General features: G+C 37.8%; 2 protein-coding genes across 2 annotated transcripts; both read right to left on the bottom strand.

Annotated features, from left to right (window-relative positions):
* Positions 1-48: 48 nt before the first annotated feature.
* LOC133847259 (ras-related protein Rab-27A) lies at positions 49-7161 on the bottom strand. Its single transcript, XM_062282166.1, has 3 exons — positions 6595-7161; positions 4896-5079; positions 49-714 (listed from the first exon to the last, which is right to left on the bottom strand). The coding sequence occupies exons 2-3, from the start codon at positions 5052-5054 to the stop codon at positions 178-180; spliced, it is 696 nt and encodes a 231-aa protein (XP_062138150.1). The 5' UTR covers positions 5055-5079; positions 6595-7161; the 3' UTR covers positions 49-177.
* Positions 7162-7495: 334 nt separating this feature from the next.
* On the bottom strand, positions 7496-13610 carry LOC133847258 (vesicle-associated membrane protein/synaptobrevin-binding protein). The gene is made up of 7 exons (XM_062282165.1): positions 13053-13610; positions 12796-12946; positions 10437-10589; positions 10269-10378; positions 9990-10193; positions 9816-9926; positions 7496-9752 (listed from the first exon to the last, which is right to left on the bottom strand). The coding sequence occupies exons 2-7, from the start codon at positions 12857-12859 to the stop codon at positions 9597-9599; spliced, it is 798 nt and encodes a 265-aa protein (XP_062138149.1). The 5' UTR covers positions 12860-12946; positions 13053-13610; the 3' UTR covers positions 7496-9596.
* Positions 13611-13863: the final 253 nt, after the last annotated feature.

Genomic DNA, 13863 nt, shown 5'->3' with positions numbered 1-13863 from the left:
CTCTAAGAGAAAGGAACTCTACATTCTTTCTCGTTTCAAGATAATCCTTGCAGCGGGTTAACAAGCAACAAACATTTATTTACAGTCAACGTACACATAGAAACGGTAATAAAAACTGGTAACTGAATAAGTGCCTCCTCCTCATCATCATCATCATCATCATAATCATCCCTTAGCTTAGCAGTTGCAATTGCGACGCGTTGCATTATTATTGTTGCCGTTATTCTGTGGCTGATGGAGACGCACCAAATCGGGACCATACGCAATATTGGGCAGGCGACGCGATTGCGCCATCAAGAGAGAAAAGTCCCGATTGCAGACAGCATTCTCGATGCGCTCCATGACACGACCGACGAGCAGCTCCACAGCCTGTTGTATATTCGCTCCGGTGCAGGCGCTTGTCTCAATGTACGGCAGGCGATAGCGTTGCGCCAACGCTGCGACCTGCTCCCGGGAGACGACGCGAAGCTTGAGGAGATCGCACTTGTTGCCGCAGAGCACAACGTCGGGATCCTCGGTGTAGGCGTGCATCCGCAACTGCTCCAGCCAGTTGGTGATCTCGAGGAACGACTTTTGGCTGGTCAGATCGAAGATCAACAGAAAACCCATCGCATCCCTGTAGAAGGCGGTCGTCAGCGAGCGAAAGCGTTCCTGCCCGGCTGTGTCCCAGATCTGCAGATGGATGCGATGGCGACGTCCACGGGAGCTGTACACCTGTGAAATGGCGACAAAGGCGAAGCAAACAATTTTAACGCTGCTGTTGAACTATCGATAGTAGATAGTAACGTTACTATCGAGTGTGCTTCATCGATAGTTTTTCGGTGAAATGAACTTGCTTAAAATAAACTTTTGTTGAACGGAAAAGAAAAATCTTAAAACATAATTATTGAGAAATAAATAATAATAAGACAAAAATATATAATAATTTTCAAAACTAGTGAAAATACTTCAAATTGATACTTTAGTGTCTTTATTATTTAATTTGTTTTGTGTACCGAGCAATTTCAATTTAAAATCTATTAAAATAATTCAAATAACAATTGAAAATGAAATCATACATATATATAATAATAATAAGTAAGAAAGCCACAGTCGAAGGTGCTCGATTGTTAGATACCCGCTACCCAATTTCCATAAAGCATATTGTAATATGCACATATGTCATACATATCGGGTGTACACTGTGATTACCATTTGTATCGAGTGTACACTGTGTTTGGCACTTATGTGGCGGCAACACTTTGTGCAGCCACATACAAATCATAATAAACAATAACAAAATCAAGTGAGCGCGTAACATGATCCGCCGCTTGTGCGAATTCGGCTAAGTCAGCATATGCACGCTGACCGCCAGTGCCCTATGCATAAGTGCATAATACACTCTCTCACTCTAAAGAATTTATGTAAGACAAAAGCATGCTTGTCCATTGACATATAAGTATATACATATAAGTAATATATAATGCAGCCGCGCCGCTGCCGGCTGAACCGGCAGCGCAGTGCGCGCTGAACTTATGTACTTAGGGTAAGAGAATATTTTACTTAGAATAAATGAACATTTATGAAAACCAAACCAAAACTGCACTGACGTGCATGTGTTAATTCAATTAAACTTAAAAAAGCTAAAGAATTCTTCCACCAACTACTGTCGAATATAACATGGCGACCGTGACGTGGGTCTAGGAAAGACCAGGACTCCAGGATCTCTATCTCAAATAACGAAGACAACATAAGCAAACAACGAAACGCAACCGGCGATGCGCTAACAACAACTGGAACAAAAATTAAAGAAAATCTGAGTGAGTAGAGTGTAGTGAGTGTTATGGGTCGCAGTGGCCGGGTTAAAAAATTGAATAAAGAAATTGCTCACATTAAATGGCAATTATATTCACCTGAGGCCGACACCGTGGAAGGCAACAGCAAGGCTACAGACCATGCTTGACCTTTATCAGCAATAGCTGAAACAGATAAAAGAAAACCCTACACCACATACTCACTCAGTGAATATCAAAAATATCAAAGTTGTTAACGACAAATCAATAACAAATCTCAACCACCGCCAGCAAAGAAGATACCAGCCCTGATGAAGACATGCCCAAACGACTGCGAGGGACCACTAAGCTCACCGCATTGTGAGTTCACCTGTGCAGCCAGCACCGGTGCCCCTACGAAGAAGTAGAAGAAATAGCAGCCTGTGCCAGCCCAGCACCGGCAACGCCACGCGCATCACGCTGGCCAACAACAATCAAAGAGAAGAAACAACAAGCGAATAGAGGAAGCAACAAGCCTGTGCCAACCCAGCACCGGCAACGCCATGCACGTCAAGCTGGCCGAGGAACCGACAGTGCCACAGAGGGCACAGAAGCCGGCAGCACTACAAAGAGTGCAGGAATCAACTAATGAATAGAATATAACATAATATAATTAATTAAGATAAAAACAAATTATATAATCGTGCGAAACACCTTTTTGCTCGATAGTAGTGCAGCCCGTATAGCTGTACGAAAAATTAGGTAGGAAACTGTTAATCTAAATGAGAATTTCCAAGTAAAAGTAGAATTTTTTTTTTTTATTTAAAAAATTCCTAAGAAAAATTAATGTCTATAGAGACAAATAGAATAAGTAAATATATAGCTAAATAAAAAACAATAGCTAAATACAACAAAATGTAATAAAAAAAAAAAAGAAAAAAAAATCATAAATAAAAAAGAGATTATATATATATATGAAATATAAGATCAGAATAGAAAATAATATCGCATAACATTATGAGTAAATTAGCAAAAAGGAGTTTAAAGAACGTCTTGTTAAGAGACCCAGACTTAATCAAAAGAGTTAATTTCATCGTGTCATATAGTCCCACGTATATATGTAATTTCGAAAGTATATATATAAGGACATATGACCTAGATTTCTCCCCATTTATTGGCCTATCTAATAAAGAAAAGGCTCAATTATTAAAGTTAATACCTGGCATAGAAATTATGACGGTATTTAACGAGAAATCTGAGGAAATTAACTACGAGGTATTCAAATACTAAACCTCGTATAGGAACCACTTACTAGCCCATATTATGGAATGGTCAGAACTTTCTGAACGAATCCATAATATAAAAATCAGATTTGAAAAAGCATACAAATGCTTAACTCAGAATAGACCAACTCACAGAGACACAGTAGATAGACACGCAATAACCCTAATCGACTGCTTTAATGAAGCACGAATATTAATCTATAATCATAAAGACGTATTAACCGATCAACATTGGTCAGAAACGTCAAGGTTATTGACAAGATTAAGAAATAATCTCCAAAGTATAAAGGAGAAACATAATCTTAATCTAACTGTGCCATCTATTCTGAATACCCCAGTAAAATTTGAGGCTAGTACAGAGGAGGATATACAAGTCCAAGAACAAGACTTGGCAAATCTTACCATCCCAGCCATTCTAATGTCAACTGTAGATTCTGATTCTGATACACATTCAAGTGTAATAGAAATCAAAACAGTCACAATGGCACAATCCAATATTGAATTCATTAATACAGCATCAAAGCTTATACCATTTTTCGATGGTAAAGCGGAAAACTTAACAAGTTTTCTTGATGCGTTAAACATTGTCGATGCAATAAAAGGCGAACACGAACAATTAGCTGTGTCAATGATAAAGACCAAGCTAAAAGGTGTTGCCAGAAATTTAGTCGGAAATGAAACAACTATATCAGAAAATATCAAAATATACCAACAATATACCACAAAAATACTAAAATATACCAAAGGCTATAGTTGGTATATCGATATTGTAATACATTTATATTATAGAGTACAAAACATACCATGTTGTCAGGTGTTCATAGGAACAGACAGACAGAAGGACATGGCTATATCGGTTCGATCATGAATATATATACTTTATTTGGTCGGAGATGCATCCTTCTAACTTCTAACTATTCAACTGGCATCATCAATGTGTAATGTTCTCTGTGCCTTTGCTCTACTTCGAACTCCAAACCGCAGTTTCCCCCGGTTGGGTTTGTCTGCAGAGTAGCCTCGGTAGAAACTCTTTGACGAATCTCTTTGACTAAACGGTAAGAGCTAGAAGGCTGCAATCTGTACCCCGACAAAATGAAGCGGTTGCTCAAAATGTTTAAATGAAAATAAGTCGACGATTTAAAGACAAGACACAAGTGTGTGCTTATAAAAAAGCACGAACCTTCGTCTGTCTTCGAACCACAGTTCCCCCAAGAAACCTGTAGAGTAGTCATGGTAGCTTTCTTCATAGGGTTGTTCCTCTTTAATCTTAAAGAGCTACAATTGTACACCAACAAAATAAACGATAGTCTCTATAAAAAATTAATCCTCGAATTAAAGGAATTTAGCCAAGACACAAACCACTGTTTATCAAAGCTTCGAACCTTCGTCTGTGCCCTTACTCCACTCTGAGCTCCGAACCACAGTTCCCTCAGTTAAACCTTTCTATTAAGCATCCAAATTACCTTCTTCCTTGCCTCCTTCAACCTGTTACATCAATTTCTTGCAGAAATTGCAAATTATAATACCCTTCTAAACTGAAGTTTAATGATCAACAAACTGAATCATAAAATGGCAAAATAATAAATAAATAGTAAAAAAAAAAATCAATAAAATATAATAAAAGATTTTGTTGGTTTTATAATAAGATTTTGGGTCTTAAAATTATAAGATTTGTTCTTGTTATTAATAAGAACTTATATTAAATGTTCTTGAAATCAAGATGTGTTTGCTGACATTAGGATTTTGATGTTCTTGAGGCACTTTAGAACCCAAAATTCTTAGTACTAAGACCATGATTTTGGGACTTGTTTTTTCTCTGAATATTCTATATCTGAATATATATATCTGTTGTCTGACTTACCAATCGCTTCTCGCGAAAGTCAATGCCCACCGTTGAGATGAACTGTGTGTGAAATCTGCCATCGGTGTACTGATAGAGGAGACAGGTTTTGCCCACGCCCGAATCGCCGAGCACCAGGAACTTGAGCAGATAGTCGTAGTCAATGTTGGCGGTCGTCATCGTGATGCTGGCTTCAACAAGTGTCCTGCCAGAATGGAGAGAGAGAGGGGAAGAGACAGACAGAGAGAGAGAGAGAGAGAGATCAGAGATTGAGATGTAGATGGACAGTTGAAGAGTTGGGTGCTGTCAGCAACATGAACTTGAGTTGGGTCCTAGCAACAATCAAGAACAAAAAAAAAAGAAACGAAAAGAAAAAAAAAACAGAAATAACACAATGAGCTACTTCTGAAAGTTGCACACAGACAAAAGCTGGCTTTTATGTGCAGCGTTGAGCGGGGAGCGGGGGGAAGGGGAAGGGGGGACGGACTGAGGGGGAAGCCAAGGATGCCTCCGGGTAAGCGTCTTCCGAAATATTTCGGAATACTCATTAAACTCGATTTATTGATTTTCTGTCTCTCCAACTCGGGGCATAAAAAGCCTATTCAAGTCTTGATTGAATACAACTATGTGTGTGTGTGTGTGTGTGTATGTGTCTAGGTATGTGTATGTGTAAGTGTGGAATGTGTGTGTGTGAGAGTTCGAGGCACGTGCAAAAAGTTCCAACAAAGATTTCAAAGCGCGCATTTTTTTGGCAGTTATTTCAAATATTTTTGTTGCCTCCTTTATTTTATTTTATTAAATTTTGGGCTTTCTCTTTTCCTCTTTTTTGTGTGAGCTAATAATTATAAAGAAACAAAAAAGAAGCAAAGAAAAAAGAAGTAAAGTAAATAGATAAAAGATAGGGAGCAAAGCGGATTAAGGGATCGCAAAGGGTGCGTAAGGACTTAAGAACTCGAGCCCCGCCCACTTAGCGAATGGGGCTGCCCAAAAATAGACACAAATTTAGCAAGTAAGCGAAAGAGAGAGAGAGAGAGAGAGGGGGAGGGAGAGAGTAAGCTTGCTAAATAAAAAAAAAGAGGTTTATAAACAAAACCGAAACCGAAACTGAGGGCTGCTCTTCAGGTGGCAGCTGACACTCCAAAGGGGATGCTGAGGCGGTGGCTGATGCTGTGGCTGTGGCTGGGTGGCCTTGTCAAGTGACGGCTTACCGTGTACACAATCATAAATACACACACACACACACACACACGCACACACACATAGAGAAAGAGTCGTGTACTCAGATAAATTACGAATACACTCATTCAGCTTGGCTACGAATGAATGCAGATGATGATGTGTGTAGAAGGGGGGCAGGGAAGGGAAGATGAGGTCGGGGCTTATTGATTTAATACTCCAATTAGGCAGCAGCTTAAGATATAGACCGTTCAATTAAAAGCAAAGCACACACACACAATGTGTAACAATTTATTAGACTGCGCTGCTTTTCCTACTTTCTACTTTCTACTTGCTACTTGTTGCAGCTCGCCCTTAGAGTCCTTGGCATTGAGGACCAATTAAACTGACATTGTATGCGTCTCTGTCTGTGTGTGTGTGCGTGTGTGTTCGTGTTTGTGCAATTGCGGTTGCAGCTAAACGTTTCAGCTCCGAGTTTAAAAATAAACCGAGCCAAAGCATACTACAAGGCAACAACAGCAACAACAACAACAATGTAACTCACCTGCACTCCGCATTGCCTGGACTAACTTAGTCTTATTATTGCATTAACATGTACATTCTAAGTCACAGCACAGTTTCAATCTTAATCACAATCACAGCCAAGCACAAAGAGATTGAAACAAACACCGAACAAAAAAAAAAACAAAAAAATATCCAAATCCAAATTCACGTTGAATTTACTTTGGCGCGCAAAAGTATGCAACAGTTTTTGTCTCGCTTTTGATGAGCTCGAAAGTCAACAACTGAATATTCTTTTTGGTGGTCACAATTCGAGATTTTGCCAGAGCAGTTATTTTTAGGCGCGTGCGATTTGTTTACACTTGGCTACTGGACTAGCAGAGCATCCCACGCAGTAGCAGCAGCCAGCAAGGACAAAAGGGATGCGGTGCGTTGTCAGTCACAAAATGTTTCGTCTCGTTTTCGTTGCTTGGCAGCAGCTTGGCACACGGGAAAAAAACAAAAGCTTCTTCAAAAGCAGCGGCGGCATTGCGCTTTCAAAGCGCTACACGCTGCTATCGGTTATCGACACATACACCAGGTATTCACCAGGTGGCCACCTGTTATCGATAGCATTCGACAGTCGACATTCGTTTGGATGTTTTTGTGGCGCGCAATTCAAGAGCAAGAGCAACAGCGGCAACGTAATTTATTTCAATTTATTTGTTTTGGTTTTAAATGATATCTGATGTTTTAATTAACAATGTTTCATTTTGTTTTTTGTATTATTATTATTTTTCCTTTTAAGAAAAAAACACTTAGTTTTTAAGAATCATGCTGTAAATATTAAATTGTTTTTTTTTGCTCATTTTTCTTACTTGGGTTTTATCTCGGATTTTCGCACAAACTCATTCACCTCAATTATATAGTGTGTTGCTCAATTATAGATGCAGTTGCCGTTGCAATTATAATGCAGCTAAACATTTGTTAATTTGCATTTGTTGCCTGTTGTTGTTGTTCTCATTTCCTTTCATTTTTTATTATTTTATTTTAAATGTTTTCTTTCTTGTTTTTTTTTGTATTCTTTGTTTTGTTTTTCTTTGCTACAGCTGACATCAAGTACATTTTGCTTATGATTTGCTTATATGCGTTTATTTGCCATTTGTTTTTTGTTTTGACTGTATTTCTAGATTAAACATTTAATACGAAATCATGTCTATGAAAATACAGCATTCATAAATGTATATATTAATATATATTTATTTATATATAAATCGATATACCCTTTTTCAATGCTTTGCAAAATTTGAAACAAAAATAGTCGAAGCTGGATTTTTGTCCATTTTTTTTCTCATTTTTTTTTGATGAATCGAATCACTTTAACAGAAAGCGTCTGCTCCTTTTTTTTTATAGTACATGTTTTAGACGATACAAATATAGATGTTTTCGATTTTCTTTTTTTTATCATTTCCTTTTTCATTTTTATGCATATATATATATTAAAAAAAAAAGACTTCATTTTTTGGTTTTGGGAAAATAAAGTAATATACAATTTAGTAGAAATATGCAAAACTAATAAGCTGCATTAACAATTTATATGTGAGTGTGTGTGTGTGTATGTGTTTATATGACTTGTCAACAGTTCTCAATGTTTATAAAAATTGATTGAAATTGTTCTTATATAGTATATATATATATATGTATGTAAGTATGTAGTTCTAGTTGTTATTCCTCATCTAGAAATACTGTCCACACCTCCTCGAATGATTCCAACTGAGATATCCGCATACCGTTATATACCGTTATATTTAGGACTCTTGCGACAACACAATTATATAAATTCATTACATATATTATTTTGTTATGGATCTGTGTGTGTGTGTGTGTGTGTTGTGTCTTTGCAAATAAAAGAAATTAGAAATGTAAATGCAAGTGTGCAAGCTAAAACAGAATTGAATCAAAATACAAGTTTTAATTGCGCAAAAATAAAAATAATATAGATATAAATGGAAACACGCTCGAAATAAATAAAAAAAAAATTGATATAGATACACTTAAACAACAACAAAAAGAAAGTATGCAGAAGAATGCATCTCAATCACCAAAATATGAAACAGAAAAAAAAGAAACATCAACGACGCATGCGCGCCGTTCTATTTGATGTGAGGATGAGCGAGAGAGAGACAGAGGGAATATTCCAGTGGGTTAGAGTGAGAGCGAGACAGAGAGTTGTCCAATCATTCTGGCGGAAGAATTACGATAGAGAGCGAGCGAGAACGGGAGACAGAAGGAGGGCAGGAGAACGACGTTCGTTTTTGTTTTTGCTGTTTGCTTTTTCATTCCCAAATCCAAGCATGTTCCGTTTTGTTTTTGCTTTTTTGTCCTCTTGACTTGACTTTGTGTTTTTCTTTTGTTTTCTTCATCTTCTTCTTTTTGTTTATTTTTGCAATTGCAAATTGCGATTTAACGTTCTAATGCAATTGCAAATTATGCTTACGGTAATTTTTTTGTTTTTTTTTTTGCTTTTTTTTGTTATTTTTGAATTTTCATATTTTTTGTTTTTCTCTTTAACAATTACATTATCTAAACATGTTTCCTTTTTATGTGTGTGTGTGTGTGTGGTTTGTATGTATGTGTGTTTACATAATTTAGACAAATCGACAAAAATTTGCTCATTAATTCATCAATGATTATAATTGATAGTATTATATATGTATATAGATCGAATAAAGGGAAACATACTATCGTAACAAAATAGAATTTTAATTAAAAAAAAAACGAGCAATTTATAGAACCAATATTGTGTGTGTGTGTGTGTGTGAGTTTTATGTGTATTTAGCTTTTGCTTCAACATTCGAGGTTGCTTTTGCTCTTCGTTCTGCTGATTTTTCTTTTATTTTCTTTTTTAAGTTATAGTTGCTGTTGTGTTCGTTGTTGTTGCTGCTGTTGATGTTGCTGCTGCAGTTGTTGTTGCATTTGCATCTCTCTCTGTTAGTGTGTGTGTGTGTGTATGTGTTTGTTGTTGTTATCGTTTTGTTGTTGTTGTTGTTGTTGGTATTATGGCATTCAGAGCAAAAACTTGCCCAGCAACAGTCCCAATATAGCCGCAGCAATTGCGATTGCTATATAGAATACCGGAATCTGTTTTTCAGCTAAAACTGGAGTATAGGACTCGTTGATTTGCTTAGTGGCCGGCGAGCTCCGATAGCGTGTGATTTGATCCTAATCAAATGAAGAACACATTATAAGTAAAGATCGAACAAAACCAAATAAAGTTTACCTTACCTTCAAGTGTAGATTTTCTTTTCGCAGTTCAATGTTGAGTTCACGTATCTCCTTTATCTCGACGGCAAGTGTTTCAATTTGCATGGTAGCTTCGGACAGACTCGAAGGAGGCTACAACAAAGTCAAGACAGTATTCAAATAGGTGTAACTTTCACTCTCATTCGAATCTCTTACCAGTTCCTCATCGGACAACTTGGACGCATCGGTCTTCAGTGATTCAGCTGCACTTTGACTGGCTGTTGCATTGCCGGCAACACTGCCGCCTGTATTGGTATTGTTGCCACCGCTGTTGTTCTCAACATTCGACTCCGAGGGCGGCATTTCAAATACACACTTCAATTTGGCATCCATCAGCTGAGTCGGCTCCAATTCCTTCCACTGCAAAGTGTTTCAAGTGTACATTATTAACAAATAGAACATACTCATCTGTCATCCTCCATCCAAAATGCTTACCAACTTGTTCAAATCAGACAAATCGGCATCTTGTGGTGCAAGCACACACTGCACCATAAACTTGTGCTTGTTCTTCTCCTGCTGATCATACATAAAGGGCTGAAGACAAACTGTTACGAAGAGAGAAATTAACAACTGATTGAATGTCAATGCTTTTTGTATACTTACTTTCCACCTGCGTGGAGCGGAAAGGCGCAATCTTGCCAATGTTTGGACGTACACAATAACGCTTGGGAGCGGTGGTCTTGATCTTAAAGACCAGCGTCGAGGGTGCATTGTTGCGCAGTGTCATCACTGTCACCACGGGCCGATTGAACGGACCTGTGAATATAAGATGAAAACAATCGAGATTACATTAGTTGATCGATTTACTTCATTTCAGTTGTGTTAAATGTGGTGTTGTGGTAAATACTTTACTCAGTAAGCTTTCAAGTTTAGAAAACCCATTTCAAAATGTTCAAGCATGCTTCTAAAACAATTTGGAGTAAGTTTGGGAGTTTGTCTAGTCGCTGAGATCTAAACTCACTCTTTACTTGAACAGAAAAACAAGAGAAAAGGTTCCTAAAATGCACATCTCTTGCCAATCTTCAAAAACCGATCTTTAAATGCTATCGATCATAATAAAACATTCAGAAATCATATACTAAATCAGAGGGAGGTAAAAATTACGAGTACTGAGACTAATCAAAGCAAGTCGGGACGTTTTCTATAAGTATAGAACAACCAGCTACAGTAAAAAGCAAAAAGTAACGAGTGAAGAGAGCAAGTATCAAACTGCAATTAAATGCAACTCAAAGCCTAATTGACAATCAGCGAGTAACGAGTAGGAAAATAATGGGCTATTCGTTAAAGCAGCGAGTAACAAGCTGCAATAAGAGTAACGAGTAAGAATGTAATGAGTAAGGAGTGAAAACAGCGAGTAACAAGCTGCAATAAGAGTAACGAGTAAGAATGTATTGAGTAACGAGTGAAAACAGCGAGTATCAAGCTGCAATAAGAGTAACGAGTACGAAAGTAATGAGCAACGAGTAACGAGTGAAAGCAGCGTGTATCAAGCTGCAATAAGAGAGTAACGAGTACGAAAGTAATGGGTTAGGTTATTCGTTCTTAATGCTAAAATAACAATAAATGTCTTTAAAAAAATATCTGTCTTTGACCTCATCTACACATTATTTTGCTCTTGGAATTTCCGTTTGACTATTTGCTATGTCACATTCTATTTTATGTGTATTCTGTCTTATAGAATGTACTTAATATCGCTGTATAGATTGTCAATAAAACGAAAACTAATTCAATTAAAGGCAAAAACAACGCACACACACATAATAACAAGGGTAGTAATTTTCTTTGCAGCTGAATTTGTTAGTTTTAAGGAAAATTCATTCATCACAAGCCAAACATAAGCATGCATGTATGTATGTGTGTATGCGTGTGTGCTTTGACAAGTGACGATCAGCGGCACACAGTCACACACACATACTTACATGTACTTGTACATGTACATGTGTACATGTGTCTCTCTATGAGAGCAGCAGAACAGTGTGAACGGTAGACGCAAAACTTTTGTCGCTGGGGGCGCAAATCATTTGCACTTGGACTCATCGCATTGCGGAACACTGTGCGCACTACAACAATAATTCAACATTTTCTGTCATATGCATTGTTGTTGTTGCTGTTTCGGCTGTTGTTATTTGGCCAAAATTCAAAAAGTAAAAGGAAAAATGGCTCATGAAAAACGTTTCAAAAGTATAAAAATAAAATTTTAGCTGCTCTTGTGGCGGCGGCGACAAATGTTTTTCTTTTTTGTTGTTTTTTTTTCGGTTTTATGAATATGCTAGAGAAGCTCAAGAGAGTGCGCGCAAGAGAGAGAAAGGGAGAGATGATGGCCGCGGTCGCATTTCCAAAACGATGAAAGCGACGCCACAGTTGCCGCTGCAAAATACAAATGTCAAAAACTAAAGCGGCAACAACAACAACAGCAACTACTAAGAAAACAGCGACAAATTATTGATAAGCTGTGTGAAAGCAACATACAATACCAAAACCAAAAAAAAAAAAAACAGCGTAAAGTGAAAGAAAGAGAAAAATAACAAATCGACAACATGCGGCCTTGTTTTGTTCGTCTGCTGCGTGTGTGTGTGTGTGTGTGTGCGTGTGAACTTTGCAGTTTGCTCCGCCGTTTGACACGCAGCAGTAAAATGAATGGGCAGCACTTGGCTGCAATGTTTACAATTATTTTGCATTCTCGCATAGTATTGTCCATTGATATCGGTTCATGGTGATGTTGATCGATCCACCGCCACTGTCACTGTCACACTCTAACACACACACACACACACACACAATGATGTGGCCTTCTCTTTGCACGCCAAGTGCAAAACAAAAACATTGCAAACGCTCTTGCAAGCAAATGCAGCTGCTGTTGCTGCTGCTTCTTCACTCCTAATTTGCACTCAAAACACACGCACACACACACTCACATGCAATATGTGGAGACATGCACACAAACACACATTCTCTTACTTACCCACAAATCGCAACTCATGCTCTGGCTCAATGGTCAGAACATCGAATTGTGGTGTTTTATTCATTTTTGCTATTTTCTTTCTTTCTCTGTTGTTCTTATTGTTGTTGTTGTGCTAGTACTGCCGTTCTCCTTTTGTTGTTGTGAACGCTTCCTAAAAAACAATAAAACAAATATATATAATAAAATCGAAATTGTGTTACAATTAGCTTTTTTGCTTGAGAATTTGCCATTATTGATAAACTTCATCATTTGCTTACCGTGTGTTTTTCTCTTTACTTCTCTTCTTCTCGGCAAATGTGCAGTTTTTCGTATTTAGTTTTGTAGGGATTTTGATTCGTTCAGCTTAGCACACTTATTGAAGAATTTTTTTTTTTTTGACGCCTTGACTCGCGACTCGACAAATTTTGCTTTCGATTTCGCTTGTTTTTTTTTCCTTCTTCACTGCGCTGCTGCTTCACATCGACGTCGTTGCCGTTGCTCGTTCTTGTCGTCGCTGCTGCTTGGGTATGTCTATGTGTATCAGTGTGTGTGTTTGTGTGTGTCCGTGTCGGTGTAACCACCAAAATATCGGTAAATGTATGCGCAAAAAATGGAAATACAGAAGGTTGTTGCGTGCAAAAAAACGACGATCAACGTGTTGTTTGCAATGCACTCAAGCCGCTAATGTCCAATCGGTTGTTCAATACGTATGGCTTTCAATTTCGACTTGAGACGCCTTAATTTCCACGCACTTTATAGCTTCGTACTTCTGCTCAGAAAAATTTTTCGTATGCAAAAAAAATCTGTCACCGCCGCCGTCATACATATGCACGTCAAACGCATGCGTCAACCATGGCGTACGAAACCAGCCGGCGCGCTGGTGTGGCCACACTGTGCAAATGCCACGTTCGACAAATTGCGTATTGCAACCCTGACATTGCAGTGTGGCAACGCTGTGCAATAAAAGCCGCGTAATTTTAACCGATTTTAATTTAAATTTATTCAAACGAACTTTCTGTAACCATGATGTAAATTTCATTAATTTAAATAAATATATAATTATATATGAAAGTAAATAAATACTTAATT

The sequence above is a fragment of the Drosophila sulfurigaster genome, chromosome X (genome assembly GCF_023558435.1).
Source record: "Drosophila sulfurigaster albostrigata strain 15112-1811.04 chromosome X, ASM2355843v2, whole genome shotgun sequence".
NCBI lineage: Eukaryota > Metazoa > Arthropoda > Insecta > Diptera > Drosophilidae > Drosophila > Drosophila sulfurigaster.
This window is presented reverse-complemented; position numbering and strand designations above follow the sequence as displayed.

Coding starts and splice junctions, on each gene's coding strand:
- LOC133847259 (XM_062282166.1), bottom strand. CDS start 5,054: ATGACGACCGCCAACATTGACTACGACTATCTGCTCAAGTTCCTGGTG. Junction 715..4,895: donor ACTTTCGCGAGAAGCGATTG/GTAAGTCAGACA, acceptor GCCATTTCACAG/GTGTACAGCTCCCGTGGACG.
- LOC133847258 (XM_062282165.1), bottom strand. CDS start 12,859: ATGAATAAAACACCACAATTCGATGTTCTGACCATTGAGCCAGAGCAT. Junction 10,379..10,436: donor CCGCTCCACGCAGGTGGAAA/GTAAGTATACAA, acceptor TCTTCGTAACAG/TTTGTCTTCAGCCCTTTATG. Junction 9,753..9,815: donor AAGAAAATCTACACTTGAAG/GTAAGGTAAACT, acceptor TCATTTGATTAG/GATCAAATCACACGCTATCG.